The 25370-nt window shown below is 49.7% G+C and overlaps 1 protein-coding gene across 1 annotated transcript; it reads left to right on the forward strand.

Annotated features, from left to right (window-relative positions):
• The first annotated feature begins 18 nt into the window (after nt 1–18).
• RRM1 (ribonucleotide reductase catalytic subunit M1) lies at nt 19–24086 on the forward strand. Its single transcript, XM_090030995.1, has 19 exons — nt 19–173; nt 1112–1200; nt 3245–3422; nt 4365–4465; nt 5221–5280; nt 6842–6881; nt 7716–7878; nt 8859–9000; nt 9634–9717; nt 10427–10588; nt 11018–11097; nt 11603–11804; nt 12883–13032; nt 14039–14260; nt 14873–14949; nt 19795–19930; nt 20552–20647; nt 21369–21557; nt 22966–24086. The coding sequence occupies exons 1-19, from the start codon at nt 29–31 to the stop codon at nt 23152–23154; spliced, it is 2505 nt and encodes an 834-aa protein (XP_089887121.1). The 5' UTR covers nt 19–28; the 3' UTR covers nt 23155–24086.
• Nucleotides 24087–25370: the final 1284 nt, after the last annotated feature.

Genomic DNA, 25370 nt, shown 5'->3' on the forward strand with positions numbered 1-25370 from the left:
GGGGGGGGGGGCGCTGCCCGCTTCCAAGATGGCGGCGGCCGCGTCAGGGAAGGGGCGGGGCGGGGCGCGCTACGGCGGGGGGCGGGGTCAGCGCGGCTTGGCGGGAGCGGGAACCGCTCAGACCCACAGCCCCGGCCCGGCCCGAATCACCGCCATGCACGTCATCAAGCGAGGTGCGCCCCCCGCCGCCCGCCGGGCCCTCGGGGGAGGGGGGAGGTAGAGGCTGGGGGCCCTCAGGGGGCTAGTGGGGCAGCCTGGGGGGCTGGGGGTGAATGGGGGTTGAGGGGGGTGTCCCAGGGAGTTAACGGGGGTCGGGGGGTGTCTTGGGGGCTGAGGGGGGTTAATGGGGGTTGGGGTGGGTTGTCCTGATTGGGTCTGTGGGGGGTGTCCCAGGGGGTTGTCCTGGGGGGTGTCTTGTGGGGGCTGGCGGGGGTTGGGGATGGGGTCTGGGGCTTGGGGGGGTGTGCTAGGAGGCTGATGGCTCTCTGGGGGCAATGTGTGGGGGGGGAGTTGTGGCGTCCCGGGGCATTGGACTGGTGCCAGGGGGCTGATGGGGGTTGGGGGGTGTCCTGATGGGGTCTGGGGGTTGGGGGGGAGTGTGCCAGGGGGCTGGTGGCGCTTTGGGGGCAATGTCTGGGGTGGGGGGGGGGAGATGTGGCGTCCCAGGGCATTGGACTGGTTCCAGGTAGCTGATGGGGTTGCGGGGGGGGGGGGTGTCAGGGGGCTGATGGGCATTTGGGGCAGTGTCTGGGGTGGGGCGGGGGGGGAATTGTGGGGTCCCAGGTGCCCCAGGGCATTGGACTGGCTCCAGGTAGCTGATGGGGTTGCGGGGGGGGGTGTCAGGGGGCTGATGGGCATTTGGGGCAGTGTCTGGGGTGGGGCGGGGGGGGAATTGTGGGGTCCCAGGTGCCCCAGGGCATTGGACTGGCTCCAGATAGCTGATGGGGTTTGCGGGGGGCAGTGGGGTGGGTCCCAGGGGACTGGTGGGTCCCACAGGGTTGGCAGTGGGGTCCTGGGGTTGTGGGGGTGTCAGGCTGTGAAGCATTCAGAGCGGTCTGTGCTAATGCCCGTCTGCATGTGTGTGTCTGTTTCTTCCCCCGGCGCTGCGCAGATGGCCGCCATGAGCGCGTCATGTTTGACAAGATCACATCCCGCATCCAGAAGCTCTGCTATGGGCTCAACGCCGAGTTTGTTGATCCTGTAAGTCTGTTGGTCTTGCCCCTCCCTCCCACCCCCACCACTTTTCCACCACGGTTGCTGTAGACAAGCTGATAATAGTTTCATAGTTATAGTTTCATAATTTGCTGTTAGAAGTTTGCCCCTTGGCTTTGCCTTGCTTAGCCTCCATGGAACTGGGTGGAAAGCAGCATAAGGGGCACCTTGTAAGCTACAGTGGTGTTGTGCCTGATTTGGGTTAGCTTGTTGTGGTGCCACCTTACCCTGCCTTTTGCCTGTCTGCCACATCTAACTATTTATCTCTAAAGCAGTGATTCTCAACCAGGATGCTAGGCCATGGTACCTTGGGGTGCCTTGAGATCCTTACAGGGGTGCCACTCAGGGTTAGCATGGTTCAATGTGCAACTATGACTCCCAAAATCAACCGAGAGATTTAAAGCAGGAATCCATAGTGTGAAAAACATCCCGCTCTGTTGTGGGCTTGCTGAGCTCTTTGCAACAGGCGAATTGCCCTTATTATTTGTCTGTAGTCAAAAAAGACAAAGGAAAACAAAGATCTGCCATTTTCTGAGGGGTGACTCAAGTCTGAAAAAGTTGAAGGCCAACTGTTCTAATGGAAATAGGGGTCTGGAAAATGCCATCCTGAGGGTACCAGTGACAGATGTCACCTGGTTAAGGCAGCCACCCTGTCCTTTCTTTCTTTTGTAGCCCCATCCTTCCACATGTTTGCATTTTGGCTTGTTCTCCTCCATAGGTACAAAGTCTGAGACAGAGACATCTGTGTTTGTCTGCTATAAATTCCTTCTAGTGGGTCCCTCAGATGTGGCTCGAAGTTACTGCATTTCTGGTGCTAAAAAGCAGAAAAACAAGTTCCCTGCCACTCTATTTCGAATGTCTTATTTCCATTTGTTAAAATGGTGTAACAAGTGCATTAATCTTTACAAATCTGTTACTCAAACTCCTGCCACATTTGCCTCCATGACTATGTGGAAGAGAAGCCTTTGAATTTTGTTATTAAAAGGCACACACTTTTTTCTTCCCCTGAACTGAACCACCCTTGTATTAAGATATCTGCTCTGTTCTGAGTAGTTTATGACACTGAAAAGACACTGACCTGATTCGGCAAAGTGCTCTGCCCTGTACCTGTGAGATCTGTGGGACCATGCGAGCTCACCCACATGGAACAAATTGCAGAATGAGGAGACCCCAGATCAGAATCTTTTTGGGTCTTAGAGGCCTTGTCTTTATGTGCATCTGTAAAACACCAATCATAGTAGCAGTGAGGGGGATAATGTTCTTCAGCTCAGTTGAACAAAGAGCTTTGCAAAGAGGATGGGGTCTTATTGACTCCTTTGTACAGTCAAGGAAACAGATGTGTGCCAAGCTGAGCTGACTTGATTGCAGTCGTACATCAACTTGTTGGCAAAGCTGGGAATAGGGAGTCGAAGTCTCCTGACTTCTGGCCTGGTATCTATATGACTGTTAATACCGAGATTAATTTTCTGTGACTTTTTTATTCCGAGGTAGCTCTGAAGTTCTTTGTCCTGAACCATGATCCCGTTAGGTTGTGTTCTGGACAAATTACAGTAGAAAAATACCCGTGCCTCAAAGACCCTGCAGTCTAATGCAGGGCTTGAAAATGCCAGCCTGTCCTACCCAGGGCAAGTGACCATTTCAGACCTGCAGAGGACAATTCCTGCACTAGATCACGCTCATATTCGACCTGATTCTGTGTCCTGTCTTGTAAGAACAGACAAAGTGCCATACTGGGTCAGACCACAGGGTTCACCTAGCTCACTATCCTGTGCCTCACTGTGGCTGAGAGTGGATGCTAAGGGAAAGGGTATTTAGGCTGATTCTTTCCAGACTGATCTCTCCCCTGCCTCTTCCCCCTTCAGATCCCAGCATTCAGAGAAAGGGTTGCAGGTTTAAGTATTGTACTTAATACCCCCTGTCTAGGATGCTGATCTTGAATAGTATCTACCACCAGCTGTCTTGGAAGAAAACACAATTTTGTAAAGATGATTTTGTTTCTGTTGTTAACATTCCAGATTTCTCTTTTCCCCAGGCTCAGATCACCATGAAAGTGATCCAAGGTCTTTACAGCGGTGTCACCACAGTAGAGCTGGATACACTGGCTGCAGAGACGGCTGCGACCCTGACTACCAAACACCCCGACTATGCCATCCTGGCAGCAAGGATCGCAGTCTCCAACTTGCACAAAGAAACCAAGAAAGTGTTTAGTGGTGAGTGCATGTTCGAGGGTGCTTGGAAACAGCCTGTGCTCTCTGTTCATGAGGAGGGAGTCAGACATGGGCTGGGAGTATAAATATGGCAAACCAACCCTTAAAGTGGTTTGGGCCTGGGATGGCCAGACTTCCTCCCCTTCTAGCCACAAAACCAAGATCGTGATGCATCAGAGCCGCAGGACACAGCTTCTGAGATGCGCGTGTCCTAGAGTCAGGAGTACTTGTCTTGTTAGCAGGGTTGCTTTGAAAAGATTATATTCAAGCATTCCTGTGTTAAAATCAGAATGCCTTCACTTTCTTTGGCTTTTCCCCCCACTTTCAAAAATAAATAATGGAGAGAAGAAAATACATTTGAATCATTTATATTACTTGTAGACTGGCCCTCTCTGGTAATGGCTGAGATAAGCAGGGAGCTATCTAACTACTACTGGATACTTTGTTTGTCTAGAGTTTCTTTATTAAAAGTAAATTATTTTGGGACCAGCAGGTTCTGAATAACTGGATAGTCTTGCCACTAGACAGAGAACCATAACCAGATCGATGTCTGTTAGATGGTATGCATGCGTGTATGGAGGGGGTAGGAGATTGCTAAATAGAATCATAGAAAATCCATGAGGATTGGAAGGGACCTCAGGAGGTCACATGTAGTGCAGCCCCCCCTGCTCAAAGCGGGATCAGCTCCAACTACTTCATCCAGCCAAGGCTTTGTCTACCCAGGTCTTCAAAACCTCCAAGGATGGAGGCTCCACCACCTCTCTGGGTAACCTGTTCTAGTGCTTCACCACTCTCCCAGTGAGAAGATTTTTTCCTAATATCTACCCTAATTTTCCTACTGTAACTTGAGACCATTATTCCTTGTATATTAAATACCTGTAATTAGTTGTAGACTGTACATATTTTTGGCTTTATTTTGACCCTCTGTTTGTATTTCCGTTGCAGATGTGATGGACGATCTATACAACTATATAAACCCTCACAATGGCAAGCACTCCCCAATGATCTCCAAGGAAACGCTAGATATAGTCTTGGCCAACAAAGATGTATGTTGCACTTCATTGAATTTAAAGATCTGAAGAATCAGTGAACTAATTCAGAAGGCTTAAAACAAAGTAAACTGGGTTGATTTCTGGAACAAAAATCCCTTTATGCTGATAGAAATTAGCACACATGATGACTGCTGTATTTTGAAGGGTTTATAGGGGAGGCCACTTTAGAGTTGCCCTTGAAGGATGCTTCCAGTGTTGCTATAAGCAGGATATCTGTTGTGGCTTTGGTTTGGCTCTTATCACTCTGGGATTGGGGCATGTGGGATCTACAATTAGTTGGACAAAAAATGGCTTTTTAACTTAATAAAATAAGATTCCATGTTTTCATACAACGAACTTTCAAAGAAAGAGATGGCATTTGGTCTGTCTTCTGGCACAGCTCTAACCAACTCCATGAAGTCAGAATTAGGGTGCAGTTCCCTCACCCCCTGCATTTCCTACTATCCAGTTGAGATCTAACTGGAATGTAGGTGTATGGATGAGATGGGCCAGAAGGTAGTAGTTTGTCTTTAGAGAACTGTTATTAATGCCTGGCAGAAGAAATTGAGATTTTATGCTAAGAATGACTTCTCTAAATTTTTTTTCTGCCTGGTGCCTATATCTGTTCAGTCATGAGGCCTGAAGCAGGAAAACCAGGGGCACTGAACAATGAGAGCACTGTGGTGTCGTTAATGTGAGACTGCAGGCATGATGAGTGGTACAGATCTCCTGAGTAAATGATTAATCTGTCTCCAAACTCTCTTCCCCAGCGCCTGAACTCTGCTATCATCTACGACAGAGATTTCTCCTACAACTACTTTGGCTTTAAGGTAAAGAGCAGGTTTCTTGCAAGAGTGAAGCTAAGTTGTTGTTTGTTTTGGAGCCACATAACCACTGAAGAGTAAGACCCCGCAGAACCATCACTTCACCAACACTGGGATAGATGAGACAGTGGGACCATGGTAGAGACAACGTCCTGTATAAGGCAGTAGCCAACATGAATGATTTGTGCCCTTTTCCTGGTTGTGCTTTACAGTCTCAATGCAGTCAATATGGTGCCCCTCAGTCCTTTGAGTATATGATTAGTTAGTGTGGGGACAGAAGGGTTTGACAGCAGAACCATTTCAGGAGGGAGCAAGCCATCTGCCATAGTACACCCAAGAGTGTGGTTGCTATCCTGTGCTGTGGGCAGCTGTCAAATGGAGTTCTGGGCAGTAACTCAGCTTTCCAGCATTTCTTTGTGTGTGCTGCCCTCTGTCCTGCTTCTGTCCCGCAGTGCTGCACTTGCATGTGAATTAACCACTTCTGTTTGCGTTAACTGGGGATTGGGAGCACGAGACAGGTCCAGCATAACCTGAAGCTACTGTGAGGGAATGTGGGGGAAGAGGGTTTAGTGGGGAATATGTAACCGAGCAGCAGGCTGACGATAATTGCACCCCTGAGCATCTATTTGTGATGACTCCAGAGCCTGCTTGCCAAATGGCTTCTCTCCTATAACAGGAAAAATGCAGTTGTTCTTCATGATGAAATTAAATTCTCTTGGCTGGGGTGACTGTAGTTGATCCCAACTTGGGACTGCAGCCCCTTTTGGCTCCTGGCTGGCACAGGTAGTAAGACGTGGTCAGTAGGATCGTGGCAGCAGATGGCTGTGTACAGCTTTGCACATGTTAATGCTCAGAAAATAACCAAAACCCAAATAGATCAGGTCTTAGCATGCTCTACTGCTCAACACAGCCTCCTCTGCCTGCCTTGTCACTCACCGGTGCCTTTTTCCATGCTGCTGCTGGGAGGATCCCACCCCAACTCTGCCTTGTCTTCAGCTTTTTTAACAAGTACCTCTCTAAAACACTTCTAAGAGTGGCCCAATTTTATATTATTTCCAGCTTATGAACTTGCCTTTTTCTCCCTTTCCTAATTATACAATTAACATGATTTGTGCCACCATTGCATTGTACATGTTCAGACAGTGCCCAGCACTTGGCCAACTGCTAACATTCCTGTGATGAATATAATGACAGTATTGGGAAAATCACTTGGAGGGGTGGAGCGGAGAACCAAGCACTCTTTTCCCCGTAGCAAAACTGTGGGCTGAAAGTAGGCAATAAAGCTCACTGTTCAGTCACTCCTTTACATGCATTCAGCTGGGGATACTCCTCTAGGCAGGCATCTGCTGACTCGCACTTAAAGTACCTCCTATGCTTGGGTTTTGAATTGGGTAAAAGATGGAAGAGCAGAGTAGGCGCTAGCAGGTGTTGAAGTCTGGGGGTAGGAAGGCTGAGTTGCAGGTGTTTGCTTGGTCCCAGAACTATGAGTATTAGTCAGGTTTCTAAATGGGGACCTGAACTATTGGTTACTGAAGGGTTTTTCTCTTTTTTTTTCTTTTTTATAAAGACTCTCGAGCGCTCCTATCTGCTGAAAATCAATTCAAAAGGTAAGAACCCCCTGTGGTTCCAATCTCCCCTCTGTGGAGAGCGGGATCAGAGCAGGTGGTGAACAGTGGGGTCAGGCTACGTTCTTGCTGCTTGCTGAATACTCAGCTGTATGTTTGTTGGCTTTTAAAGGTGGCACCCAGACAGCACCCTTATAGTTACCTTGTCAGCATTATAAAGGTTTGCCCTTCCCTCCTTGCTTTGCCCATGCACATATCTTTCCTGAGTATCTGTTGGTAAAATCAGGTAGAATCTCTTTTTTCATAACTGTAATGATACTTGCAACTGTACTAAGAATGCAGCACTGTTACCAGCCGCTAAAACCACTTGAGTTTGGCTTATTTTGTTTTAAGTAATGTCCATGGGGTGTCAGTGAGGGACACGTCACTGATGCAGCATTTGGGCCCCATTGCCATGCCATGCTTGAGATCTTAGGGTACACAAGGATCTGTTCTAGTGGGCTGATAGCGACTCACCACTTGATATGTGGGAAATTTTTTAATTGACATGGCTACTGCACCATCTTATGCTGCAAATTCCTTTGGCATCAAAGTAGTGAGAAGTTTATTATATGTAGAATCTAGAATAGTGCCTAGCCTTGGAGTCTGGACACGTCTAATATAGATTACGAAAAACTTTTAAACATACAGCTAGTGATCCAGCTTGCCAAGAACTTTTTCCAACTACTCAGTTGGTCTAATAAGATATCATATCTACTCAAAGGAACCTTGCCTTGGTAGTGTAAGTCACTTACTCCTTTGACATAACCCATGCATGTCCAGGTGGCTTTAAATGACACCCTGTTATATCTCTTTTTCTCCCCTTCTACTTTCTAGTCGCAGAGCGTCCCCAGCACATGCTGATGAGGGTCTCTGTGGGCATCCACAAAAATGACATTGATGCTTCAATTGAAACATACAATCTCTTGTCTGAAAAGTGGTTTACCCATGCCTCTCCCACTTTATTCAACGCGGGCACCAACCGGCCTCAGCTCTCCAGGTACCTCCAACTTGCCTTATACTAGGGATGTCAAATACCATTAGCCCTTTGAGCTGGATCTGGACTGGCCTCTGAGTGAGTGAGCAGTGACAGCAGCAAAGCGAGCAGCATCAAGGAGTCATAGAGGTTAACACAGCTATTGCTCACCCTTCTGCCAACATGTGATCCCAGTGATGCTTTGTATAGCAGAATTGAGCAGCAGGCCCTGTGTCCAAATTTCTGGCCCCTTTTGGAGCTGTGTGGGCCAAATGATAGGGCTCTGCAGGCCATATCCATGGCCCATGGGCTCTCTTTGACTTCCCTGTCTTATAAAGTATTCTGAAGAATGAGAAATGTGTGTGCAGGGAAGCATGTTCTGCTCAAGTGAGGTTCTGTCATCGTTTTTAATATGGGCAGCTGCATTTCGGCAGTGCGTAATTAATATGTAACTTGTGCAGTAAAGAATTTTTCAAAGCACGCTGTCTAGTCTAATTGGGTTCCAAATGTAGCCTTTTAAAAAGGCTAGCTGCTATCAAAGCCTAAGGCCAATAGATGTGTTTTTGCAATTCATTCCCTTAATTCCAGAGCTGTGGTTTATGCACCTCTATTTTTGCAATGTATGAGAACCTGAAAATGAAACTGACCTGAAACAAAAATGAAATTCATTCTGGCTCTTAGCTATCCATTGTCCAAGCTATGACGCTCAAGTGACAAACACACGTGATGAGAAATAGGTGTGATTTAAAAAATGTCTTATTTTAATAATCCAAGTCATGAGGAGTGCAGGTAAAAAAAATCAGCTTTACTTTAAGAAAAAAAATAGTTACCCTATTGGAAGTGTGTAACTTCCCTAAAGTGTGGGCTTTGTTTTACTATGCAAGTTGCATAGTGTTCTTTGCCTCACTTACCCTGTCATTGAAATATTAAAGATTGCAAAGCATCTGTCTGCTGCATAGGGCCTTATTTAGTCTGTGTTTTAATCTTCTGGTGTCTCCATTCAGCTGCTTTCTGCTGTGCATGAAGGATGACAGTATTGAGGGAATCTATGACACCTTGAAGCATTGCGCGCTGATTTCCAAGTCTGCAGGGGGAATTGGCCTGGCAGTGAGCTGCATCCGTGCCACTGGCAGCTACATTGCGGGGGTAAGTGTGCAGCTGGCATATCCTGCCAAAGTCAGCCTTCCTATCCTGGGGAATTTCTGTACTTAAACTAAATCACCAAATCCAGGGCAAAGCAGCACAGGAATTAAAGGGTCTAACCCAGTCACTCGCCTCCTCTTTATGTTATGAAGCCAGACGGTCACCTTTCCCCTGGTTTTCGTTGCAAACAGATATGCTTTCAAAAAGAAAGGCTAGAGGATTCTCTAGTATGTGATCTGATGATTCTGGTGTCTTCCTTCCCAAATCAATGGCTCAGAGTAGATGCTTCAGGATTCAGAAATGGAGACTTCCCCATGTTAGGCTGCCCTTTCTTATGCTGTGTTTCCATGTTTCGTTTTATTAGGAAACAAGTTTTTACCCATTTGAACCTGTGCAATAGGATCTCCTGAAAGAGACTTGATAATTCTGCACAGTGCTTTGATGGCAAACCTCTAGTGCAGCACAAGCAAAATGTGGATTATAATAAGTAGAATGCTAACTAGAGCCCTTGTTATCTGACAGCCATTGGTAATTGCATTTTGTACATAAAACATGAAAAACTGGCCAAAGGAAAGCTGGCTGCAGTACCTCTTTTGCTGGCTTCCAGAGTCTGATGACTGTCCCATGTCTTTGCAGACCAATGGGAATTCCAATGGGCTGGTCCCGATGCTGAGAGTCTACAACAACACTGCCCGCTATGTGGATCAAGGTGGTAACAAGGTATGTTGCTTTCCCATAAGGGAGCAAGCTGAGGAGGGAAACCAGAACTTGGATCTGAATAAACCAGCTGTGGTTGGTTAAAGATGGACTATTAGCATGCATGAACTGGAGGGATGATCATAGGCGACGTGTGCTAAAAAGTAGTATCCTGTTTCCCTCTCATGAGTACTTTTCTTTCCTCCTTTCATCACAAACTCCGTGGTGCTAATCTTAGAAAAAAGGGCTGGCAGGACCCTGAGGAAGTCGCATCTAGTCCAGCCCCTTGCTCAGGACAGAATCATCCATGTCTAAACTACCCCAGACAAGCTTTCGACTAACCTACTCTTAGAAACTTCAGGAACAAAATAAATATGTTTTTACTGTCTTTCAAAAGGATGCAAATCTTTTGGTCTTACAGGGATACTTATTTTATAGCAGCCTCTCCCTCTGGTTTTTTGGTAGCCCCTTGAATCTGTTACCTCAATTTCAAAGCCAAGTTGTTGGCTCCAGACAGCTTGGTCCCTGGAATGGAAAACAAGTGACCCTCCATGCTGTACCAATTTGGGATTACAAGGAGAGATGCTCCTTCACATCGTTGTGTCCCAAGCGGTGCCTGGTCTAATAGTGCACAGTTGGTACTTGTGTTACACAAGCAGTGCAGCCGTTGATGGCATTCCCCTGTACTTACCTGCCCTTTCTGTTCTGACCTTGGCTGTGTTGTGTCTGACAGAGACCCGGGGCTTTTGCCATTTACCTGGAGCCGTGGCACTTGGATATCTTTGAGTTTCTCGATTTGAAGAAGAACACCGGGAAGGAGGAGCAGCGAGCTAGGGACCTCTTCTTTGCCCTCTGGATTCCTGATCTCTTCATGAAACGGGTTGAGACCAACCAGGTAAGGGCTGGGTTGGTGCAACATGGTCTGTTAATGAAATGATAACAATATTCCAGGATAAACGGATTGAACCTGTTGAACTCCTCAAGTAAACCAATCCCCTCAGTGTGGCATGCACATGTCCAATGCAAGTTGCATTTGGAGGAGTCATTCAGGACTGAATGTTCAGCTTTTATATTAATGTAAGATGAGGTCTAAATTCACATGAATAATTTCTTACTAAATATTTCTTATTTGCCATAACCCTTTTCTCCTCTCAACTGATAGTGCCATATTTTCCAGGGTGAAAAAAAACCGTCTGTTCACCCTTCTATATCCCCTGCTGGGGCAGGGAGCACCTAGGGGAGATAAGTCAGCTAATGGGGGGTATTTCTTTTGGTGGAGATGACAAGCCTCGGTGGGGGGGCGTGTTTTTTCTCTTCTCCACAGGATTGGTCTCTGATGTGTCCCAACGAGTGCCCTGGCTTGGACGAGGTCTGGGGAGAGGAGTTTGAGAAACTGTATGAGAGGTATGCAGGGTGGGCAGATCTGTGGGCACTGGTGGTCCTTATACCTCCCCCTTATCAAGTTACCATTGCTGCCTGGTAATTGGGGGCCAAACCTCAGAAACCCAGTCCCATGTCATGTCACTTATAGTCTGATCACTTTCCAGACATTAGTGCAGATAGAAAGAGGAGATGTCTGCTCGTTTGCCCCAGCTTGTGAAATTCTGTGTGAGTGCTGATCTCAGCTTACTGTACACAAGCAGATAGACATCTCAGTGGTTTCAGACTTGTCTGTGGACCACTAGGCCAGATGTTACATTAAGGATGTACTGAACAGCTTCCTGCCTCCAGCAGGGCGGGGGTGGGCCCAGTATCCTAATACTGAACAGCCTGACTCTCCTCTTCAAATTTGGCTTGGATTGCAAGCAGGAGAGATCTGACCATCATGCAAACATTTGACTAGGTTAGGGTAAGAAGCTAAGCCAGGGGACATGAGCATGTAGCAAGGTGCGCTTACTTTGTATTGCAGCTATGAGAAGGAGAACCGCGTGCGCAGGGTGGTGAAAGCCCAGCAGCTCTGGTATGCCATCATTGAGTCCCAGACTGAGACCGGTACCCCTTATATGCTGTACAAGGACTCTTGTAACCGGAAGAGCAACCAGCAGAACCTGGGCACCATCAAGTGCAGCAACCTGTGCACGGAAATAGTGGAGTACACCAGCAAAGATGAGGTGGGTGGGGCCTGGGGCTCATTGGAGATGCTCTGTAGGAAGCTGTGCTTGTGCCTGGCATGGATGTTCAGAACGTAGATCTGCCCCTGAGCCAGGTGAGGCTGGGCATCATATAGCCAGGGCACTTCAGGGCAGGTGGCTAAGGTACTTTCACGGCATGTTGACTTTGGGAAGCTTTGCTTATCTTCTCCATTCAAGAGTCTGGTGCAAATCCCTGCCAGCTTAGTGGGGAAATGCCCTGCTTTGTTTGCACCTACCTATGAGGGGTCTCTGTAAGGAAGGGTAGGGCTCACATCAGCATTTCAGTCATTTCTATGTGTCCTGTTTGCTTTAAAGTCAACAGGCAGCGATTATCAACACCCGAGTCCTAGAGAAAAACGCATGGGGCTGAAGCAGGCTGTGTTATAACCAAAAGTGCTTTCTGTGCTATAGGCATCCTGCTTTGTACCCTGCTGGAACAGGGTCTCACAGAGGGAAGGGGAGGAGAGAAGTAATGAGCAGGTTTTGGCTATTGATTGTGGAACATGATGCCCTGGGGTGTGTAATTAGTCGCAGGGGGATCCTGTTTGGTAATATCTAGCTCTAAAAAGCATGAGCCTCTTCTGTCCAAGCTATGGAGGATGCCTTTGGTAGCTCATTCATAAGTCTGCATGTGTGTGCTGCAGCCTCTAGGGAAGACAAGCGTGGGCTAGAAAAGGGGATAATATGGACAAACGAGGCAGGAAAGGCAGACCATATAACTGTTCCAGCAGTAATGGGGTCAGGTTTTCCTTGCGCCCTGCTGAAGTCAGGTCTCAGTCAGAGTCAGACACCTGCTTTTGATCCCTGTTGGAGACTAGAAGAGTCAGGGCTGTGCTTCATCCAGGGCATTCTCCGTCCCTGGATACCTTTGTCCTCACATGACACAACCTAGATTAGCTTGGATGAGACGAACATGCTCTCATCCTTGTGGCCTGCACAGTCCTGCACATTTTACCTGTGTCCCATCTCCTTAGGGCAGTGAGCATGCTCCGAGAGCTGAGCTGCCTGCATATTTTGTTCTTGCCAGCACTGGCTATTTCTATCCTTGCTGTTCCAGGTTGCAGTTTGTAACTTGGCCTCCATAGCCCTGAACATGTATGTCACCCCGGAGCATACCTATGACTTCAAGAAGCTGGCCGAGGTCACTAAAGTCATTGTCCGGAACTTGAACAAAATCATCGACCTCAACTACTACCCTGTGCCGGAGGTATGTGGGGAGCACTGAGAGGCCAGGGGGGCTGACGGGGTGTGTTAGGAGTCTGGGAGCAAAGAAGCTGCTGAGTTAAGTTGTCTAGGGTAAGGCTGAAGCAGAATTCCTCCAACCACGAGTACTATAAAACTAGGTGGAGGTTTGAATCTGACTGTTGGTTTCTGCAGACACAATCATCAACAAAACCCCTGTGTGTACCGTCCTCCAGCAGGCCTGTGGCCTAACTCAGTAGTAGACTTACATAACGTCCTGGACCTTTGTCAGTCTGAGCTCTGAAGGGATCTTTGAAGCAGGTTTCGGTGGCAGTTGCTGTAGAGTCCTGTTTTGTGCATGTGACATTCAGCAGGGCAGAGAGCAAGGCAGGCACAGACCAGTCAGACTGTTGGAAAGGCCTGAAGGAATTGGACTTAGAAATGAAGCCTTTGGTGTTGTGATTTGCTTTTTTGCTGAAGCTCTTTCTTTCAGCATCATAGAAGAGTTCAGGGAAGTGGGAGGTAGAGATGGGTGTAGCTTAGCAGAGAGGAATGAGGATGGCGGGGAGATGGTGGAGAACCTGTGGCCCTGCCTCCTCAAGGGGTGAGGTTGAAGGAGGTTGTGTCCAAGGGGCAGAATTTGAAGGCAAAAGGCCAAAGCTTTCAAAGGGAATGGTGATTTTGAGTGCCTGTCTTCAGACTCCTTCAGAAGGGCCTGACTTAGAGGAAGTGCTGAGCACCTGCCTTTTCAAAACCTGCACCTGTGAGATGAATGCAAAGCATTTTTGCAAAATCACCTGCTGCTTTTGAAAACCTTGGCCCTTGAGCTTGCCTTCGAGGCCCTCTGTAAGAGCAGGTGACAGGAAGCAAAGGGGAGGAGGATTAAAAGAAGAGCTGCTGTGCCTGGTTGGACCAGTGAGAAAGGTGAAGGTGGGGAGCTGCATGTCATGAGGCTGGGGTGCCGGTGTTCTCAGGGTCCCCTTTGCTCCAGTGACCGATTTCCCTTTCCTTCCCACACCAATGCCACACAGGCCGAGCGCTCCAATATGCGCCACCGCCCCATCGGCATCGGTGTGCAAGGCCTGGCAGACGCCTTCATTCTGATGAGATACCCCTTTGAGAGTCCTGAGGCCCAGCTCCTGAACCAGCAGATCTTTGAGACTATTTACTACGGCGCTTTGGAGGCCAGCTGCGAGCTCGCCAAAGAACAAGGGCCGTATGAGACGTATGAGGGCTGTCCCGTCAGCAAAGGAGTAAGTACCAGGGCCAGGTACCTGCCCTCCAGAGCAGCATGGGTGTCAGGGCCCTGACAGTGACTGCCTGTGGTCTGGGAGCAGCGAAAACAAGCTAACCTACTAGCTTCACAAAGTTTGCTGGTTTCTTCCAGCAATCTGGCTCTTTTTACAGCTCTGCTGTTGCCAAACATAAACAGGACTGAGTTCAAGGGCAGATGGCATGAGTTCAAGGTTGCCTATGGCTGTTTCTGGCTGGGCATGGGTCGCTTCGTGGCAGTGGTCACGTGGCAGATATTTTTATCTACTTGCTTGATAGCTCTGGGGCTGGGTGTTTGGACTGGGAGGTAAGGGGTGCAAGATCTTAAAGTTAAGGTGTTTTTATGTAAGCCGTGCTGGGCCCTCTGAGCCTGTATGTCAGAAGTCCATGCCCAGTGTCCCTCATTTGAGAGTGGGTGTACTGGCCTTCACATAGCTCAGTGTTTCATCAGTTGCCTGCGGGTGAGCAGCAGTGAAGCAAAAGCATCACTTTGTGTTTACTTGTTTGCACTGAGGCCTCCAAAGGGCAAAGGAAAGGCTGCTTTTACCCTAAATAACCCTTAGTCTAAATGGGGTCATGTCTCTGTTCTTCAGATCCTACAGTACGACATGTGGAACGTCATCCCTACCGACCTGTGGGACTGGAAGTCCCTGAAGGAGAAGATTGCCAAGTGAGTCAAGTGCCCCCATCCCCAGGGGACATTGCTCTGTTGGTTGACGCTCCACTTGAGGTCAGACCGACCACCAGCTTTGGGGTCAGGAAGGAATTTTACCCCATGGTCAGATTAGTATGGACTGAGGGGGCGGTTTGCCTTCCTCTGTAGTGCGGTCCATGGCCCCGTACCTGGGATCTTGAGCAAATATTAATGAAGCAGGACATTGGCTGCTGTCATTCCCCAGCTTCACCTGTGGCAGGTTCAGGTGCTGTGTCAAGGTTGACAGTAATTTGATGAAAAGGTTAGTTTATGGTTTGTCTGGAATGGTTTGGACAGGACTGATCTTGCTTCAGGTAGGGGGAGTGACTGGATGGCCTCCAGAGGTCCCCTCCAGCCCCACTTCTCTATGATTCTACATCTGATAGTGCCAGTGTGCCCCCCCTTTAAGAAAATGGCTGTATAAAAATTTAGCCAACTTAAGAGATCTGTGCTTAATGACTCATTTTTGCTGTCTTTTACTCTTGCTTGCCATGCAGAGTCAGAAGCAGCAAAGTGACCTGGATGTTGATGCTGGGTCACCAGCTGAATTGTTCAGGTTTCAGTCACTTACATTTCTGGATACATGGTAACACACCCAGCAGAAGTTGCCTAGGCTGAGTGCAGGAGTGGAGACAGGGTTCACTGGGCTGATTATTCAGAAAGAACAGCAGCCGTCAACTCCCTGCAGGGTTTTTCCAGAGAGGATGGAGCTGGACTGTTCTCAGTGGTGGCAGATGAACAAGGAGCAATGGGCTCCAGCTGCAGCAGGGGAGGTTTAGGTTGGATATTAGAAAAAACTTTCTCACAAGGAGGGTGGTGAAGCACTGGAACAGGCTCCCCAGAGAGGTGGTGGCATCTCCATCCTTGGAGGTGTTTAAGACCTGGGTAGACAAAGCCTTGGCTGGGATGATGTAGTTGGGGCTGGTTCTGCTTTGAGCAGAGGGTTGAACTAGATGTGATCTCCTGAGCTCCCTTCCAACTCTTATTCGCCACGATTTTAACAGCTAAGCTGTGAGCATTGTGAGTAGCAATGTCATAGAGAAGCAGTGTGATGCTTTCTGTTTTTTTTAAATGCCATTAGAAGGGGTTTAATATCTAGGTTTGTCCTCAGTGAATCTTTCCACTTAGTACTTCATTGCACTAGGCACTTATTGGTTGTCAGGGGGCTACATATTTTTGGACAGTGTCTGTCCTAGTTATCCCGGAGCCAGTGAACAATGGGAATAATTTTCCATGTGCACCGACAATGAGGAAGGATGAGGGAGAATCCTTGCCCTCCATAGAAGCTGACCTCCTGAAGGAACACCTTGACAGGCTGCAGACCTTCAAGTCAGCTGGCCCTGATGGTTTACACCCAAGGGTTCTCAAGGAGCTGGCAAGCATAGATTCATAGATGTTAGTGTTGGAAGGGACCTCAGTAGATCATCGAGTCCGACCCCCTGCATAGGCAGGAAAGAGTGCTGGGTTTAGATGACCCCAGCCAGATGCCTATCTAACCTCCTCTTGAAGACCCCCAGGCTAGGGGAGAGCACCACCTCCCTTGGGAGCCCATTTCAGATTTTGGCCACTCTAACTGTAAAAGAGGTTCCTCCTAATGTCCAGTCTAAACCTACTCTCTACTAGGTTATGGCCATTATTTCTTGTGACCTCCAGGAGCGCCTTAGTGAGCAGAACCTCACCAATTTCCTTCTGCACCCCCATGATGAATTTATAGGCAGTCACAAGGTTGCCTCTCAACCTTCTCTCATGGAGGCTGAAGAGGTCCAGGTGCCCTAGTCTCTCCTTGTAGGGCTTGGCCTGCAAGCCCTTAACCATATGAGTGGCCCTTCTCTGGACCCTCTCCAGGTTATCCATGTCCCTCTTGAAGTGTGGTGCCCAAAACTGGATGCAGTACTCCAACTGCGGTCTGACCAGCGCCCAATAGAGGGGAAGTATCACCTCCTTGTTTCTGTTCATGAGGCATCTGCTGATGCACGATAAAGTGCCGTTAGCTTTGCCGATGACTTCGTCACACTGACGACTTATGTTCATCTTGGCGTTCACTAGGACTCCAAGATCCCTTTCTGCTTCCGTGCTACCAAGCAGGTCATTTCCTAGGCAATAAGTGTGCTAGACATTTTTCCTCCCTAGGTGCAGCACTTCACATTTCTCCTTGTTAAATAGCATCCTATTGTTTTCTGCCCATTTGTCCAATGTGTCCAAGTCTGCCTGTAGTTGTTCTCTGCCCTCCGGTGTGTCCACTTCTCCCTGCAGTTTTGTGTCATCCGCAAACTTGGACAGAGTACACTTCACTCCCTCGTCCAAGTCACTGATGAAGACATTGAAGAGCATCAGTCCAAGGACTGAGCCCTGCGGGAACCCACTGCCCACGCCCTTCCAGGTCGACACCGACCCATCCACCACCACTTTCTGGGTACGACCCTGTAGCCAATTTGCCACCCACTGGACAGTGTAGTCATCCAAGTCCCAGCCTCTTAACTTGTTCACCAGTATGGGGTGGGATACCGTATTGAAGGCCTTCCTGAAGTCTAAGGAAACGATGTCAACCCCTACTCCTGCGTCCAGGTGTTTTGTAACCTGGTCATAAAAAGAGACTAGATTAGTCTGGCATGATCTACCTGCTATGAACCCATGCTGGTTTCCCCTCAGCATAATTTTTCCTGCTAGGCTCTCACATATATGAGCCTTAATAATCTTTTCAAAGACTTTACCAAGGATAGAGGTGAGGCTGACTGGCTTATAGTTGCCTGGATCCTCCTTCCTCCCTTTCTTGAAAATAGGGACTACACTGGCGCTTTTCCAGTCCTCCGGGACCTAGCCCGTGCGCCACGAGTGCTCAAATATTCTTGCCAGTGGCTGTGCAATGACATCAGCCAGTGCCTTGAGTACCCTCGGATGGAGCTCATCCGGGCCTGCCGACTTAAACACATCCAGTCTTTCCAAGTGACTCTGCAACATCGCAGGGTCAATGCTTGGTAGTCTGGCACCCCGCTGTTGCCTCTCTCCAATCCCAGGGTGAGACTTGTCTTGCCCCTTTTTTAGGATCATAGCTCAGTCCCGGGCACGGATCTTTGAGAACTCCTGGTCCTCTGGTGAAGTGCCCGAAGATTGGAAGAAGGCCAATGTGGTGCCTATCTTCAAGAAAGGGAGGAAAGTGGATCTGGAAAACTATAAGCCCATCAGCCTGACCTCTATCCCGGGGAAGATCTTAGAAAAGATTGTCAAAGAGGTCATTCTTAACAGACTAGCTGATGGGAATATCCTGATACCTAGCATGGGTTTGTTGCAGGTAGGTCTTGCTTGACCAATCTCAGTTCCTTTTACAGCCAGGTGACTTATCACCTGGACAAGGGGGAAGAGATTGATGTCATATATCTTGACTTCAAAAAAGCCTTCGATCTGGTATCCCATGATTACCTCTTGGCTAAATGCGTTGTTAACCTCACCATGGTCCGCTGGCTGGGGAATTGGCTCTGTGGCAGGACCCAGAGGGTCGTGGGTGATGGAAGCCAATTGTCTTGGTGCACAGTCACCAGTGGGGTCCCTCTAGGCTCTGTCCTAGGGCCTATACTATTTAACATCTTCATCAGTGATGTGGACATTGGTGTCAGAAGCTGACTGGCTAAGTTCACCAGTGATATCAAACTCTGGGGTAAAGTGTCCACACCTGAGGACAGGAGGGTGATCCAGGCAGATCTGGACAGGCTCATGAAATGGGTGGATGAGAACGTGATGGTGTTTAACACCAAAAAATACAAGGATCTCCACCTTGGGAGGAAAAACCTGCAGCATGCTTATAGGCTTGGCAGTGCTATGGTGGTTAGCACTAGAGATGAAAGGGACTTGGTGGTCATGATTGACCACAAGATGAACACGAGCCTTCAGTGTGATGCTGTGGCTAGTAAAGCGAGCAAAAACCTGGCCTGCATCCATAGATGCTTCTCAAGTGAATCCTGGGACGTCATTCTCCTGTTGTACTTGGCCTTGATGCGGCTGCAGCTGGAGTACTGCGTCCAGTTTTGGGCTTCACAATTCAGGGATGTGGAGAAGCTTGAGAGGGTGCAGAGAAGAGCCACACGCATGATCAGAGGTCAGGAAAACAGACTTTATGATTAGAGGCTGAGAGCCATGGGGCTCTTCAGCCTAGAAAAGCGCAGGCTCAGGGGTGATCTGGTGGCCGCCTATAAGTTTATTGGGGTGCTCATCAGGATCTGGGGGAACATTTGGTCACCAGAGCGCCCCAAGGGATGACAAGATCGAATGGTCACAAACTCCACCGCAACCGATTCAGGCTGGACATAAGGAAGAACTTCTTTACTGTCTGAGCCCCCAAGGTTTGGAATGGACTGCCGCTGGAGGCAGTTCAAGCACCCACTTTGAACTCCTTCAGGACACATTTGGATGCTTATCTTGCTGGGATCCTATGACCCCAGCTGACTTCCTGCCCATGGGGCAGGGGGCTGGACTCAGTGATCCTCTGGGGTCCCTTCCAGCCCAAATGTCTATGAATCTATGAAGCCATCTTTTCATGCAGTGCATGACTCTAAATACATGATGTTATGCCATCTCTGGAGAGAGCACTTCTGTGTCTGTTGAGCTCTTTTCTGTCTAGGCAATATGAGATGTTTCGGGTCAGGCAGTTGGGGACTCAGGGAGGTGAGACTTCAGCATGACTCGGTGGCGGTTTAAAAGACTCCCTGCAGCTCCTGATTTTGAGCCCTCAGTGCCCCTTTCCAAGGGGAATGTCTCTCTCTGATCCTGGTGACTGTCTCTGGTATGGCTAGGCTCTGACCCTTGACTGTTCTTCCCTGTCTTTGTCAGGTACGGTGTTAGGAACAGCTTGCTCCTTTCTCCAATGCCAACTGCTTCCACGGCTCAGATTTTGGGCAATAATGAATCCATCGAGCCCTATACCAGTAACATCTACACACGCCGAGTCCTCTCAGGAGAGTTTCAGGTGAGGAGGCTGGGATGGGGGTGGTAAATGATTTGGTGTTTGGTCAAAAGGACTGGTGGTTTTGCATTGTGGTGTTAAAGGTATTATATATCCTCTTGCCCTGCAAAATGGAAGATACATGGCCAAGAAGTGTCTGTACAGAGCTGTAGCTGGGAACTTGTGCCTGTCCTGGACTAGGCTGAATTTGTAGTAATTACAAGTACAAGGAGTGCCAGTTCTGTGGGAGAAGACTAATCAGTATCACTGTGGGGTTGATGGTTAAATAGAGTACGAAGGAAGAACACCCCAGTTTGGGGGGCAGTTTAGTGGCTGCAGGGCTGGTATGAAGAATGGAAGTGCCATGAGTGAGGTTCCCTTCTGTGCAGAGTTGATCAAAACATAGCAAAGGGTGATGTGATCAGCATACACGTGTCATGGTGAAGAGGTGGGACAGTGACCAAGCAAGGAGCGGGATAGGCTAGTTCCATGGCATGTTAAGGTACCATCACTGTCTGGAGCCAGGGACTGCATGGGTGGGTCTGTCTCTTGCATGGGGAGTGGTGCCTGCTGTTTGGGAGAGTGGGCAAAATGAAGGCCTAGTCCTGCCCTTCCATTTAAGTCTTGTGGCCTGGACTCTTGCAGATTGTGAATCCACACTTGCTAAAAGACCTGACAGAGAGGGGCCTCTGGAACGAGGAGATGAAAAACCAAATCATTGCTCACAACGGCTCCATTCAGGTAGGCCAGAGGACTTCAGTTGTGTGAGCAGCAAGGCAGGCATCTCCCAGCAGCCTGTGCATAAACTGGGGGAGGACAGCATGACCATCCTTGGCCCTGGGGTGCATTTCTCAGCTTCTCTGCAGAAGGAAGAGCTGCAGTGAGGAACATGAAAGGATTCTGGCCTCTGCCAGCTGGTGTGTTTTGTGAACGTGTATAATGGAGACTTCTATCAGACACGTTTTCACCAGTTACAAATAAGAGGGGTGGGAGGTAGAAGGTGACGTTCCTCTCCTGTGCAGTGCCAGAGCATGCTTGGGGCTCTGCTGATCTCAGAGTATGCAGGGGGAAACCTGCGCCCCGAGCGGCTATCAAGCAAGAGCCTGCTCCTCTGGTGGAGGGAACTGCAGGGCCTGAGTGTTGTTGGAAATGTCTTTCTATGTACATAACCTGCTTTTATAGAGTACGGTTGACGGAAATCTTCCCATTTTGCCCTGAGCTTGGCTGATCTTGCCTAGCCCACCCTCCTTATTTTCACTGGTTCAGGGGTTCTTGCCTTTGAGACCTGGCTAAATAGTGCCTTCTCTCAAAAGTTGCTCAGAAAGGGAACAATCTGGTTTCAGCTGGTAAGGGAGCCTTTTGTTAAGGGTTACCTAGGCTAGTGTTGGTTGTGACTGGTTCTAGCGAGGGTACCTTGGTGTTACAGGGGCTGTAGCCTGCTAAACATTTCTGTCCCTTTCAGAATATCCCAGAGATCCCTGTGGACTTGAAGCAGCTCTATAAAACTGTGTGGGAAATCTCCCAGAAAACCATTCTTAAGATGGCAGCCGACCGCGGAGCATTCATCGACCAGAGCCAGTCCCTCAACATCCACATTGCGGAGCCCAACTACGGCAAGCTCACCAGCATGCACTTCTATGGCTGGAAGCAGGTATGTGGAGCACACTGCCAGCTGCCAACCCATGGGTTTTGCTAGGTTAGTGCAGGGATCGCCTAGGTTTTTTGGATTTAGAGAGACCAGGTGTCTCTTACCCCTTTCTCCTCCTTTACAGATTCTCTTTGCTTCTGAAGGGAGAAGCTGGGTGTGTTTCTAGCATTGTTCCCTTCTGTGGATCCTCTCCAGTCCTGAGGGGTGGGTGCAGAGTGTTGGGCCCCCAGGGATGAGGGTAGGTGCAGTGCTGGGCCCCCATGGACCAGAACAGTTACCTGGTGTAGCGGAAGTGCTCTGCAGCCAGAATTTGGTTCCATCCTGTTTAGAGGTGCACTGATATATTAGTTGCGTATCGGACTGGCACCGATAGAAGGAGAATTATTATTGGCAATCGGTGTTTTTTGGTGTCGCCATTAATGTCACCGATTTAAATGCCATGTGCATGCGCGCAGCCGCAGCATGCATGTGGTCAAGAATGCAGCCTGGCAGCTTGGAAAGCAGCGTCCAGCTGGTACGTCTATTGGAGGGAAGGCGGAGGGGTGCAGATTGAGGCCCCCATGATGAGTGGGGGGATTTGGGCAAGGGCAGGTGCTGCCCAGCCAGGGTGGTGACTGCGACCTCGGTGGGGCACGGAGTGGAGCTGTAAGTAGCTTGTCTGATGGGGTGAGGAGGGAGCTATACAGAACCCTGAAGAAAGTATGGGCAGCATGTGCCTCGCTAGATTTGTGCGCCGGGCAAGGGGGCTGCGCTGGCCTCTTTCTGACCACGTACAGAGGTGGGGAGCTGCTGGGCCAGGGCTGCGCTTGGGGCAGGTGGGAGTGGGGTGGGTGGCTGCAGTGCTGGGAGTGGTGGCTCTAGGAAATTTTGGGGTGCCTGTAGCTCACTCCGTAGCCACCTCTCCCAGCGCCACCGCTGCCTGCCCTGCCCCGGCCCAGCCCCCCTGCTGGGAACAGGCCAGCACAGCCCCGGGCCCTGAGCTTACAGTGCATAGCCCACCCTTGCCCCGCACACACATCTGGGGTGTACATGCCCCCTTGCCTCCCCTGGTGGTCTGCGCAACAGTGGGGCACTGTCCCCCCCTTCACGGCCCCCCATGCCCCCTGGATGAGCTGCCCATGGCTCAGCCCTGCGCCCCATCCTGGGGTTGCATTCACTGCCTTGGCTGGGTAGTGCCTACCCCTGCCTCACTGCAGGGGCCTCAGTCTACCTCCACTCCCCTTCCCCCCATGGGGTTACCAGCCAGACGCTGCTCTCCAAGCTGCCAGGCTGCATATCGGATCGGTCGATATGGCTGGTTGATAATCGTCCATCGGTATCAGCCAAAAACATTTTTATCAGTGCACCCCTCATCCTGATGTCTTGGGCCACAGCAGGTTTTAAAGGTCCAGCTCACACATTTGCTTTGCAGGGCCTGAAGACCGGCATGTACTACTTGAGAACGAAGCCGGCTGCCAACCCCATCCAGTTCACCCTCAACAAGGAGAAGCTCAAAGAGAAAGAGAAGACCTCCAGGGAAGAAGAGGAGAAGGAGAGGAACAAAGCTGCCATGGTGTGCTCACTGGAGAACCGAGACGAGTGCATGATGTGCGGCTCCTAAAAGGCCAGCCCTGTGGGGCCAGCAAGTTGCTCCCTTTGGCTTACTTTCTCCTAGGATAGATAGGTCTAGCTTTACTCTGAGGTGGAGCATCTTGCTGAAGCTGTGGCTGGAGGTGTCAGGGAGGAGTGTGCTGTTGCTTTCCTCTGCCTGCAGGGTACTTATGAAGTTTGTCTATTGGTTTTGCAGCTGGGTATCCCAGATACCGAGTGCTCTTACATGGGCTCGCCTTTTCCGCTTTAGCTAGGATTGTCCACAGCAGACAGAAAACTGCCTACTCCCTTCTAGGTCAATGCTGTGGACTTTAGACAGTCGTTCTGGTTTGCCTGGAGTTCTTATTACTGTGCTTTTGGTAGGGGAACAGATCCTGATGGGTGAATTTCCTTTGCATACTGTAAAGGGACAGCGAGGGAAATAGCCCAGCTTGGATGTATTCCCTGCTTGGTGCTCTCTCTGCCTTGGTGAAAGGGTTATTCTGTCAGGCTGTGGAAGGATGGAGGAGGGAGACAGGGTGCAGACTGGTGAGGTGGATGAGCTGCCTGCAGACTTCACCAGCCCCTTTCAGCCTGACAGCTCTGCACTTGCAGAGGTCACCCCCCAACCCCACCAGGAAACAGCAAAGCTGTGACTTTGTGTCTGGGTCTGTATCCAGAGCCAGCTTTACTGGACTGTTTCCTTGAAACTGGCTTATGCATTCTGGACTCTCAAACCTTTCTGGCCCACACCTTCCATCTGCTTCGAGAGCTGAACCCGTCTACCTAGGACAGTGGCTCTATCTTTTGTGAACCCTTTTTACCTTCTCGTATCCTGAACTCCTCTTGCTGATATAGCTGGACTCCCAGTTCTCAACTATTTATTGACTCCATGTATCACACACACAATTAACCCTTTCAACCAGCCGATGACAATAAAGTCTAGAGTGTAAATGGATGGTGCCCAATGTCTGCAACATCTAATGGATAAAATACACTGTTGGGAAGGCAAAAGAATGATCTGTCTGGTCCCTCTTCACATGGTGGTGGCATGGCAGGATGTGGCTCTGGACATTTCCTATGGTGCCTGGGAGATGCACATGAAGCACAGGACTGGGCTTTGGTCTCAAAGAGCCAGTTCTGCAGCCCTGAAGGGGGATGCCTTGTGCAGCCATGTCCGGCAGTGGAGCTGAGTGGCAAATCTCCGATGCTTGCAGGCAGAGAGCCCAGCTGAGTTCAGCAGGGGGCTGTATTTTGACATCGTTTTGAAGAGTGGGCTTGAATAGGAGAGAGAAGTTGGGGGTGAGGAGGAGGATAGGAAGTTCAAGTGTGATGGGAACAGCCTAAGCTCACATGGGACTTAGGTGTGTGTCACTAGCTGGGAACAGTCGGCGGTCACGTATGTGTGAAGTAGGAGCTGAACCTGGATTTCCAAAGTGCTGTCCTGCAGTTGGCCAAGGACCTCCTTCCCTGCCCTGCAGAGAGCGTGCCAGCTCATGCAGGATCACAGAAAATGAGGGTGGGAACAGATGTCATATCTGGTCCAACCTCCTGCTCCAAGCAGGACCAGCCCCAACCACCCCATCCCCGCCGAGGCTTTGTCTGCCCGGGTCTTCAAAACCTCCAAGGGTGGAAATGCCACCGCCTCTCTGGGGAGCCTGTTCCAGTGCTTCACCAGGCTCCCAATGAAGGAATTTTTCCTAATCTCCAACCTCAACTTCCCTTGCTGCAACTCGAGCCCATTGCTCCTTGTCCTGTTGTCTGACCCCACTGAGAACAGTCCAGCTCCATCTTTGCAACCCCCGTGCAGGGAGTTGAAGGCTGCTATCAAATCCCCCCTCGGTCTTCTCGAGACTAAATCAGCCCAGTTCCCTCAGTTTCTCCTCACAAGTCCTGCCCCCCAGGACCCCAGACCATTTTCCTTTCCCCCCCCACTGGACTCCAGTGTGTCCACATCCTTTCTGCAGTGGGGGCCCAGAACTGGACACAGGACTCCAGATGGGCACAGTACTTAGCTGGAGCCTTTGGTGCAACAGGAAAACGTGGTGTTTGCAAAGAGAAATGGGGTCTGGGAGCCAGAGCTGGGCTACAGAGGAGGATGCGGGCTGGAGGCCAAGAGCAGAGGAGCGACGGCAGGCATGACGGAGTTGCGAACAGTGTGGAGGTTTGTGGCTGCAGGTGATGGCTGCCCTCTGTTTGTGCTCAGCTCGGCTTTGGCTGCAGTCCAGCCTTATCTCCTTCAAACAT

The sequence above is a fragment of the Crocodylus siamensis genome, chromosome 1, assembly GCF_052110815.1.
Source record: "Crocodylus siamensis isolate JL-2025a chromosome 1, ASM5211081v1, whole genome shotgun sequence".
Classification (NCBI taxonomy): Eukaryota; Metazoa; Chordata; order Crocodylia; family Crocodylidae; genus Crocodylus; species Crocodylus siamensis.

What these genes read in the sequence shown, in the direction of transcription:
- RRM1 (XM_090030995.1), top strand. Translation starts at nt 29, where the DNA reads ATGGCGGCGGCCGCGTCAGGGAAGGGGCGGGGCGGGGCGCGCTACGGC. An exon ending in CATGCACGTCATCAAGCGAG is followed by an intron (nt 174 to 1,111) that starts GTGCGCCCCCCG and finishes GGCGCTGCGCAG; the next exon opens with ATGGCCGCCATGAGCGCGTC. An exon ending in ACTTCTATGGCTGGAAGCAG is followed by an intron (nt 21,558 to 22,965) that starts GTATGTGGAGCA and finishes TTTGCTTTGCAG; the next exon opens with GGCCTGAAGACCGGCATGTA.